Genomic DNA, 11,131 nt, shown 5'->3' with positions numbered 1-11,131 from the left:
ACTCATTTTGGACAGCGAAACCAGGCTGATCAATTTCTCTTTTTCATTCTCAAGCACTAGCACAGGGCTCCAAGGGTAAGTAAGGTTCAATGTAATAAGCAACCTGTTTCCAAGGGGTGCATGGAAGGGGTGTTGCAGCAGGCAGGGGGCTGGTAGAAGAAGGGAGTCAGCAGATATAAGAGATAGCATCAGAGGGTTCTCTGTGTGAGTGGGGGTGCAATACAGGGCGGTGGGATGGGAGAAGGGAAAGTGGAGATATAGGGAGCAATGTGGGAGAGCAGAGGGCAGTGCGGCTGAGAGCAGTAGAGGTATTGGGGCAGTGGGGGATCCAGGGGCAGTACAGGGCTAATGGTGCAGTAGGTTTAAGAGGGGGGTATCACAGGGTGGTGGGTTAGCAGTGAAGTTGTCAGGGTAGCAGTGGACAGTAGACAGGGGCAGTGCAGGATATCAGAAGGTGATGGGCTATCAGTGGAAGTATTTGGGGTGTTCAAGACAGTATGGGGGGAAGCAGTATGGGGTATTGGGTGGGTAGCTGTGTGGCATAGCAAGTGGTGGCCAGTGTTGCCAATTTTCATAATTTATCATAAATCAATATTTTATGTTTAAAGCACTGGCTCCCGGAGGCAAGTGACCGTGCAAAAATCTTAGCTTTCGTTTTGGAAAAAAAAAAGTTTCTAACCCTAATGATTCTGGAAAAAAGCTGGAAAATGTGACCCAAGTGCACCCCACAGGCACAGAAGGCAGAAGGCAAATAAAAATAACCTACTATTAATATTTTATTTTTCAAAATCTCATGATTTTTAAGACAGTTGCATCATTTTTTTTGATTGGGGGGTTGACAAAGTTTCTGAACATCTGGAAAAGGCTAGGTGGAATTCAATGTTTATATTCTTAGAATTTCAGCAGATAATATCAATGTTTATTTTTAAGCATTTAAATTTTTTTATTGATTTAAATTTTCACAGTTGTGGGAAATTATGGGCCAGGTGTCAGATAATGGGGAGTTTCCAACAATAATTAGACAAGAGACAGCGAGATTCAAAAAGTTAAAGCTTTATAGCCATCAGGACACTAATAGTCAAAAACCCAAAGTAAATATCCTTAAACCAAACTCTCATAAGTTCTCAAGCAGCATTTTTCTTACCTTGCCTATCTGTAAATTTCCACTATTATCCATGGAAATATTTGTTGTATATACAGTGAAATTGACATTGACCAATAAAAATCGAATCCTTCCAATCCTCAATATGGGGTATTAGGGAGTGGGATGGGGGCAGTAGAGCTATGGGAGGAGGAGGTCTGGGGGTGCTTTTGGGGGATAGGGTGAGAGTAGAAGGGGAAGGGGGTGGCAGCGGGGTGCACATGTCCCAACCCCTATTTGTGCACCAGCCCCAGTTCCTATCCGCTTATCCCTGCTCCAGCCCCTGCCCCTGCCTCTGCCTCAGTCCCTAACCCCCTATGCTTGCCCCCATCCCTACCCCCCCTATTCCTGCTCCAGCCCCTATCCCTGCCCCAACCCCAGCCCTTCAGGTGGCCGCTGGGCGGCCCTGGCAGGGCAGCTACGCGAGAATGAGTCCTCCCCGGGCGCAGGGCGGACACCTCGCCGGCAGGGGGCGCCGTAGGCTGGGTTAGCGGCTGCTGCCGGCCGGGCCGCTCTTGCTCCCCAGGCCGGCGTGTGGAGCCGAGCCGTCATATGACCGCGGCGCGGCGAGCAGGGCAGCGTTGGCCTTGGCCGGAGCCGCCGCCCGCGAGTCGCCGCCGCCGCCGCGAGTCCCCGAGGGGCCGGAGCTAGCGCTCGTGCCGGAGGGTCCCGGCCCGCTTCGCCGCCGCCGCCGCCATGCTGGCGCTGCTGTCCCGGCTGCTGGACTGGTTCCGCTCGCTCTTCTGGAAGGAGGAGATGGAGCTCACCCTGGTGGGGCTGCAGTACTCGGGCAAGACCACCTTCGTCAACGTCATCGCGGTGAGCTCGTGCCCGCTGCCCTCGGGGGGGGGGTACTGGGGAGAGGGGGTAGGAGTGACCCCGGTCCCTTGGTCCATCTCCCATTATCCTGGGGTGGGTACTGGGGAGAGGGGGTAGGAGTGACCCAGGTCCCTTGGTCCATCTCCCATGGGGGGGTACTGGGGAGAGGGGGTAGGAGTGACCCCGGTCCCTTGGTCCATCTCCCATGGGGGGGTACTGGGGAGAGGGGGTAGGAGTGACCCCGGTCCCTTGGTCCATCTCCCATTATCCTGGGGCGGGGGAGCTCTGCCTTGAGGGGGGAGTACTGGGGAGAGGGGGTAGGAGTGATCCAGGTCCCTTGGCCCATCTCCCATTAGTCTGGGGGGGAAGCTCTGTGTCTTGGGGGTGGGTACTGGGGAAGGGGGTAGGAGTGATCTGAGTCCCTTAGCCTATCTCCCATTGGGCCCTGGGGGTAAAGGGGAGAGAGAGTGTAGGAGGGAGTTCAAGTCCCTTGGTCTGTCCCCCATTGGGTTGGGTGGGGTGTAAGCAGGCCTGTCTCTGTGGGTGGCTGTTGGGGTGAAGGGTTGGGACAGGCTCCTCTCCCAGCCTTTAGGCGGGGTGGAGTATGGCTGGAGGAGGTTTCTGGCTGTGGTTAGGGGATGATTCTTGGCTCCTCCCCCCAAAAGCCACCATTCCCATACACAGAGCCATCTCTTTGAGCAACCTTAGTGCAGGTCTGAAGACCCAACCCTCCAAACAGGAGGTTGCAGCAGGCTAGCAGTCCTGACACTGCACAGAGGCCAATGGACATCTCCTCTGTTTGGTAGGGAGACCACTGCTTCCTACCAGCTGCTCCTACAGGCCTCACTGCAATTCCATTATTTAGTAATAAGGGGTTGGTAGCTACTTTTGAGCAGGATTAGGTATCCACTTGTCTGATCTTTAATTTGGTTTGCAATTAGCCATAACCTACAGATCTTGTTGCATTTTACAGTTCCTGACACAGTATCCTATATAGCATCCATGCAACTGGAACAAAGAAGTACAGCTGACTAGAATAAAACCGACGTTCTGTGTATTGGGGTTTGTGGGATTAAAATACTGGCTGTAATAACTCTCTCTCTCTAGCTGATGATCCATCATGCACTTTCCTTGAAACTAAGACTGCTGGCTTGAGATGGCCTCACTAGAACTATAGCAACAATATGGTGCTTTCTGTACTAACAAAAAAAAAAAGCGTAGTTTGCTTGATGTGTACACAGACTCTCTACTGACAGCCATGATACTGCTTACAGCATAGCTTGATGACATGGTTTTAGAACAGCTTCCCATGTCATGTTGTCTAGGCAAACTATACTAACAACCCCATAACGTGAAGAGTGCCTTCAACCACTTTCTTCCATTTTATTTCTGATAATCTCCCAATAAACTGCTTAAAGCTGCTTTCTTGTCCTGTCATGAAGGTCTGCTCCTGACATTGCACTCCTCTCCTATTTCTACACTCTGCTGCTAATTCCTAGCTACTAAAAATATTCTGATTCCAACAATCTATACCTTCTCCTGTTAATAGAATGTTTTAGGGCATACACTTTCTGAATAGCTGAAGAAAATCACTTCATGGTTCATTGGTGTGCTCTGATGGATTCACTGAACCAATTATAAGTCTGAGGCCTCCTGTGTGAAGTTTCTTATGACTGTCACTGAACAGGAGACAAATTGAATGACTTGCCTGGACCATTGAATTGCATGTGTTTCCTCTGGCTCTGCTACTGGTATCCAATACTGCAGTTGGGGAAGGATGCATATGACTTGGTGTTTTCATTCACATGCAATAAAGGTCATAACTGATAGTCCAAGGCACTTACAGGGAAACTGAGGCATTAAACCGAGGCATTACACCAGTTTTGGTCTGGAGTGGATATGACAGTCACTTGACTCACTGAATTCTTGGGTGTAAGTTGGATAAGAAGCTTATCTTGGTAGAGAGACAAGCCAACTTTTTGGCTGCATAAGAGTGGGAACAGTATGATTCTTGTACAGCCACACAGATTTTATGTTTTGTGTGTTCTGTTAAGCTTGGATAGATTCAGTACTGTCCTATAAAATATAAATATATATGAATGACAGTACTGAATCTATCCAAACTTTTTACACACACACACTGTCTCTGTCTTTGTCTCAGATAGCATAGTCGCCAGGTCCTGTAGACAAGACTGTCCCTGAATGTGTGCAAGGCTTAATACAACTGTTGGGCACTTTGACAGTCTTGTTCAGAGCTTGTTTGCAGTTTACTGGTTGTGAAGGATAAGCTCTGTTCTGATCAGTGTTTCTATTTTACTCTTTGTGTGCATGCCACCCCGATCAAAGTTTTATTTGACTAACCTGTTGGAAAGGAAACACTATTTACCAAGTTTTCTGCATGCAGATGTTGAAGAATTTAGGTCTTGCTCAGTAAATGTAACTGACTTTCTCGTGTTCTGACAGTTATATTGCCTAATCAAGAATGTCACTCTAACTTGGTGTCATGCTAATACTGTGTAACAAGGACACTCTAATCATTGAGTAACACTTCCTCCATAAATTTAGCCTCTGTTTTGTTGGCTAAGCACATCTGCAGGACTAAGCTGTTAGTGTTTGGGAGAGAGGCACTTTTTTTTTGGTAGGGAAGGTAGTGCGATGGTCCTCAAAGTGAAGCTCTCTGGATCAGCCTTCTGAAAGCAGAGATTTTAAAATGATTGAACAGACTTAAGGCAGGCCCTGCAATGCTAGTCTTTCCTGTGCTTCAGGATCCTATCTGTAGCTGGCCAGAACAACTAAACTTTGATCAACAGGATTAACCTCACAACCCTGATAGCTTGTTGACTTTGGGAGCGGTCTGGCCTACCAGATAGAGCCCTCAGCTCTGTCTGTTTTTAGCCAGTACTAGTAATCTGGGGCTGTCTTTCTAGTCTTTTACAGCCAAGACTCACTTTAGTGGTGAAGAAGCGGGGAAATGTTGGGATGCCAGCAACAAGAAGACTGGAATCAAAATGTCCTGTACATATCAACTGGATAGGAGAGGGAATAGACTCTCTACTTAGTGGTAGTTTTGTTTGCACCTATTCTGGCTACCAAGCTGGTCAGTCACATTTGTAATATTCTTTCCCTCCCACATCCTTTTGAAAAAGAACAACCCCATGAACATCTAGTACTCTAAATATACTGTACTAGAAGTTCATGAAAGATGAACATATAGTGTGTAACTGGCTGAAGTGGTAGAAGTACCACTTATTGGGATAAGAGATGTTAAGTAGACACTTTTTTCCATCCTCCGGCACAGAAGGGTGTACCCTGTGTCTACTATTTGAAGATCAAAAGATGGTAAATCTAACTAACAATTGCTTAGTCTTTGGCTTTAAAGCACTGAAGCTTATATGGGTGAACACTATTATTAAATACATATACTTGCAAAACTGTTTCTGGGTACTGTGAGAGTCAGTAACTGTTGGCCCATGCCAGAACTGCAGCATTTATCTGGTTGTGTAGTGCAGCAGTAGATAGGTTTGAAACATTTGGACAGCTTTCTTGACTACTTTGGAATGCTAAGGTAAAACCATGGTTTAAAATACAAGCAGAATATTGTAGTCTGTCATTTCAGTTTTGTAGAGTAGATACAATATCTTAGCACTGATTACATGTCCAATGATTTTGTATGGTGTGGGTGGGATGGAGGGACACATCTGCCATGTTCTTTATAAAAGTGATCATATCATAACCAGGTCCTTTGCAACTCTTTGTAATGTAGACACAGCATGAAGATTTCTCGTACCAAGCAGGTTCCTGTAATGACTTGTATCTGATTTCATCAGGTGAAATGTTTAGTGCCAATTACTCATCAGCTTAAGAGCTGACTGCTGATCAGACTTAACCTGGAAAGTGCACCAAATAAAAGAAAAAGTGCACCTTTTTCTATAGTTAACAGCTTCCTTCTGTACTACTTAGTCTTTAACTACCATGGCTTGTTAGATCTTCCTCATTAGATATGTAAATTGGGATTGGACCTGTTTATAGTGAAGTCTAGTTATAAATTCTTGTAGATAAGTGGCTTTTTTTTTTTTTCAGATTCCACTTAGCTACCATGTGAGGCAGAAAATGTAGCGAAGCAGACACCTTTGAAGGTTCCACTTTAGTCACTGTCCCTTTAATTAGATACCCCCATAATGAATATAGTTTTCCCTGTGTATGAGTAAACCTGGTCACAAGGGACGGCATCATTCCATCATGGGCCATACTTTCCAGAATGTGAAGAGGCCTATGGCTTTTAGATTTAACAGTTTTTTGCTGCAGTGTAACCAGATGCAATCTAACTGAATTTTCCCCTGGATTTTAATTGAGGACTAATAGTATTCTCTGTTCACTAGACTCTGAAGCCTCTTTTGCACTGTCTAAGTAACTCTTGCTGACTGCATCTCTGCAGCAAGTGTTTGTCAACAGTCTTTCTTCAGGCTTACTGTCAGAAAGCTGCAACCGAGTGGGCAACCAATCTCCTTAATCATGTGACACAATTGAAACACAAATATTTCAAGTGAGCTGATAGATTCTTGTTGCGTAAAACCTAAAAGTCTTGAACTAGTTTTGGTAAACATTGATTCTACATTTGAACTTCAGCTTCCAAAAGCTACTTCATGCATTATATGTGGCTGATTTTATTGTAAAACTCCTGTCTGACGCCTGGCTGCCTGATATATGATCCTGCTTGTTAATACCAAACATGCTTGCCAAATGTTCTGGTCCCCCCCGCTTAATGGTAACCAACTGTTAATGAAAGCATGTACTCTTCTAAAATCTAACACTTACTGTCCTCTTAATATACCTTTAAACTGCACTGTTAACAAGACATTAAAAAAAATCTTTCACTCCTGCTGTTTCAACTGTGTCAAAGTGGAATGAAGATTATTAAACAGACTGGCCCATTGTTCCTCTTGTGTGTGGCATCCAAAATACAGCAGCATTATGGAGAAGTTTTAAACTGAACTTAAAAAAAAAAAAAGTCTAAACCTGTAATAAGAGATTAAACCCCTCTTCTTACGAACATACGTGTTGGTGTTCAATTATCAGACAGTGTTCCTTTAATAAGAGCATTTTGAGGCTTCAGTTTCTGGACACTTAAACTTATTGGACTCCCTGTGAACAAAACCCAAAGTGATCATTCTCAGCCTCTGGCTATGAAAGGGGTCTCAGTCCCCAGTATCAATCTCACCCTGCGAGTTAGTCATAAAGTTTAAAGCCAGAAGAGGCCACCACGTTAACTAGTCTGAACTCCTGAACATCACAGGCCAACACCACCACCCAGCACTTGCACACTAAGCCCCCAAACTGAAATTAGATCAAAGCATTACAGCTCACAGGAGACCAGACTTTCTGCCACAGGCAGAGAAAAGGAGGGAGCAAGGTGCAGCAGTGCAGTGTTTCTCAGATATGGCCACCATGGCCGCATGAGGCCATCAGGGGCTTTTCTTGCGGCCACAGCCTCCTGGTCTGTGATGTGTGTGTGGGGAGGAGGGCAAAATAGTGACCCTCCCCCTCGCTGTTGCCCCTGGATGCACTGCTTTGGTGTTGGTTGCTGGAGCTACCAGCAGGGATTGGGCTCTCCTCCCCTCTGGAGTCACCTAGGACACAATGCTGTAGGAGCAGGCAGCCAGTGAGTTCCCTGCCTTCTTGGTGCAGTGGGGCTCAGGCTTTGGGCTTCAGCCCAGGGGTGGCGGGGCAGCAGGCTCTGGACATGGGCCTTTGGGCTCCAGCCCCGGGCTCTGGCTGTGCAATGGCAGGCCCCAGGTTCCGGCCACACGGCTTCAGGCTCTGTCCGTGGGCCCTATCCTCCAGCTGCAGGGCTCTGGTAGCAGGGCTTCAGGCTTCAGCCTACTCCAGCACTTGAGCCTCATCTCCCCTGGTCCACACTGCCTCCCTCGACCCTCCATCCAGGGCTTAATTTGTCCCCAGGCTTGCTGGGGCTGAGTAAGTCTGTTTGTTAATATCACTTCTCACAACAGACTTACTAGCTATCAATAAATAAATTACAATGATTTGAAGGGGTATCTGTACATATTTACTATTTTCCTAAAGCTAATTAAGTATTTTAGGAAAAAGTGTGAGAGCAGCCACCAGCAAGATCTGGTGGCCGCATTCTGAGGCCACCAAAAATTGTCCTGAGAACCCCTGCTCTAGTGCCTCAGGCCCCCACAATGGCAGGGCTATGATTAAGTGAAAGACACACAGATAATCCTGGCAATTGACCCACATCCATATGCTGCGCAGGAGGTGAAAATCCCCTATGAACACTGCCAATCTGACCAAGGGAAAATGTCTTCCTTACCCCACATATAGTGAATAAACTAGAGCTTGAGCATGTGAGCAAGAACCAGCTAGCCAAGTACCTGAGAGCCCTGGCCTGCCTCATCTGGTGTCCCATCTCCAACCATGGCCATCCCCAATGTGTCAGAGAGGAGATGAAACAAAACAACCAGAATACATTCGTATGGGGAGAATTCCTTCCTGAACCCTGCAGGTGGCCAGCTGAAACACTGAAGCATAAACTTTTAGAGACGTAAGATATAAACCAGAAGTGAGCCTCATAACAGCTGAGCCCTGCCCACTACCGTTATAAGCAACCCCATCATACAGTCGCACTCATAAACTTCTTCCATTTATATCATGCAAACGTTCTATAAATGACTGATTTCTTTTGCAATATATACATTCCCTTACAGTGTCTGCAACCCGAAAGTGCATTTTACAGTACATTGAACTCATTTTCTAAAATGGATGAACTAACAGATTGTCAACTCCTTAGGGCAGGGATTATTTTTCTCTTCTGGGTTTGTGCAGTACCTAGCACAGTGCGCCCTGATCCTTATTCGGAACTTCAAGATGCTGCTGTAATACAAATACTGGTAGAATTTTTTTCCCCAAAGGAAGAATGCTCAAGCCCAGTTGTGCTGAGAGGGACAGATAGGTCATCTCAGGATGATCCATATTGGATCTGCATATGAATGGCATCGTAAAGGTAATTGAGCTGTAAAGTTATATATTCTCACAGGGTTCTGAGGATGTCTGCACTGCACTGGGGAGTGAGTCTCCTAGCCTGGGTCCACAGATTTGTGGTAGCAGGGCTTGGGCTAGGGCACTAAAAATATCAGAGTAAACTATGCTTTCACATTGCTGCTTGGGCTGGAACAGGGGCTCTGAAGCCCACCGTCCCACCAGGCTTCAGAATCTGTGGACCAACGGTAGGAGGCTTGCTTCCAGGTCAGCATAGACATACCTTATTTACCACTGGTGATGAGATGAATATATCCTCACTCAGGTATACATGAGGTGATTTACCTCGCCAGGTTGTGATGTATCTTGTCTTGCAATAGAAGTTCATTAGTTTCATTGTTGCATTTGTGGAGAGCAGAATAAAGGCTTTGAGGTTTCTCTTCAGATTGTATATACCTTAACCTCTAGAGGTGGAAAGGGGTGGTATTCAGCTCTTGTTCTCCATTGAATTACTGTGCTTCATTTAGTGGTCAGTTCAGTAGAGAGCTATCTAGAATGCTTAAAGGAAACATCAAGGTAGGGCTATGAAACAAGTACTATAAATGCTTCAGTTACTTGCATTTCAAGCTAATCTACTTAAACTTTCCAACTGTATGGTTTCACCGCAGCCCAGTTTATAGTTGTTGGGGGAATATTCATTGTTGGATCTCAATGGATACCAAGTGAGTCCCTAAATCAATAGGGAGTTTCTGAATCTTCCTAAGGCATCACAACAGGAAACAATTGAAACACGGTCTCTAATTTAGTCTCACTGGTTTTAATTTACTGATATTAAACTAACATCTAAACGAATCTTAAACTGTTCTTTTGTTTGCCTCTACTTCGTTAGTTCAAAATGTATGATGCAGTGGCCTTGAGTGAGTTTACAGTATGGCTTGATGGCTTTGCTATTTAAAACTCTATAAATATGGGTCAAAGACCTGCTTCCCTGTAGTGAAGGACTCTAAAAATTTGTGTAAAGTGCCAGAAGTCAAGGTACCCAGGAAAACACTAACTTCAGTCTTCTTCATTAGAATGATTGGGAGGAGACATTAGCATGAATACTCTACAGCTAATACAAGCAACCATGAGAGAGTTCCAGTTTGGGTGGACAGGGGTGTATCTTAGATAAAATCAATACCCAAGCTTCATTATGTCATTTCTTTGAGTCATGCTACCTTTATATTTGTCAAGAAGACAAGTCATGAGCAAGTTGGGCTGACTAGTAGATAAGAATCTGTCTTGTGCAATGGCAAAGCTTTGGTGATGTATCATTTTCTGAATCCCTTAGGATACTAAAGGTGGAGGTTTTTGCATGTGCTTCATCTTAAGGAGCTGCTCTGCAGCAAAGCTCAAATATTAAGCCACAGATCTAATCTCTGCACTGTACTCCCTTCTCTCAGTGGTAAAAGTCAGTGAATAAAAGCCAGTCCATCCTCACTGCCAAGTGTGATTTCTAGAGCTCGGTGTAAAGCTCACCTGCCAAGTATTTGCAGGGGAGGGGGTGTACTTCTCTGTTTTGAATAGAGGCAGAAACTTGTAGGCTGAGGCCTAAATATCAGAAAATGACCAAAGCAGGAAAAAAGTCTATGCACTGGCCTAATGTTAACCTTCCTTCAGGGTCTGAACAGTGCAGTAGTTTGTCACTTCAGAACTAGCTGTTCCCCCGACTTGAAGCAAACGTCCACACTTAAGCATGTGGCAGTTACAGTAACATATCCAAATATCTGAAATGGAGGTCTTGTGCATACTGTCACTAAGTCTGTTAGCTGATACTTGTCAGGCATTTAGGACTTCTTTAAATTTATTCCAATTAGTACTTAAACTTATATTTGTATGTTACTTTAAAAAGGCTACGATAAAGCCTGCGTAATGGCATTGCCATTAGAGTTCTGTTGATGAGTTAAGTTTCAATAGTTCATAACATGCAGTAATTTTCTGAAGATTGGCGGTAGCAAAGAAACATTGCTTCAAACTTGAACTCAAGTATTGTAGATCAACTTTATTTTGTAGATTGCCTCTAATACTTCAAATCCCATGCTGAAAATTGAAATGAATTGTTGACGCAGATGCAAGGAGTAGCAGCTCTAGAGCTATATACTAATCATATTAAGATCATATGCTGGAGTCTCACTT

The 11,131-nt window shown here is 45.1% G+C and overlaps 1 protein-coding gene across 1 annotated transcript in view; it reads left to right on the top strand.

Annotated features, from left to right (window-relative positions):
* The first annotated feature begins 1,703 nt into the window (after positions 1-1,703).
* ARL8B (ADP ribosylation factor like GTPase 8B) overlaps positions 1,704-11,131 on the top strand; it is a 37,363-nt gene continuing 27,935 nt past the window's right edge. The window contains exon 1 of the mRNA XM_039482073.1: positions 1,704-1,960. Within this exon, the coding sequence (XP_039338007.1) occupies positions 1,838-1,960 (123 nt within the window). The 5' untranslated portion in view covers positions 1,704-1,837. The remainder of the gene's footprint in view (positions 1,961-11,131) is intronic.

The sequence above is a fragment of the Mauremys reevesii genome, linkage group 7 (genome assembly GCF_016161935.1).
Source record: "Mauremys reevesii isolate NIE-2019 linkage group 7, ASM1616193v1, whole genome shotgun sequence".
Lineage (NCBI taxonomy): Eukaryota > Metazoa > Chordata > Testudines > Geoemydidae > Mauremys > Mauremys reevesii.
The sequence above is the reverse complement of the archived record's forward strand: the minus strand, read 5'-3'. Positions and strand labels throughout refer to the sequence as shown.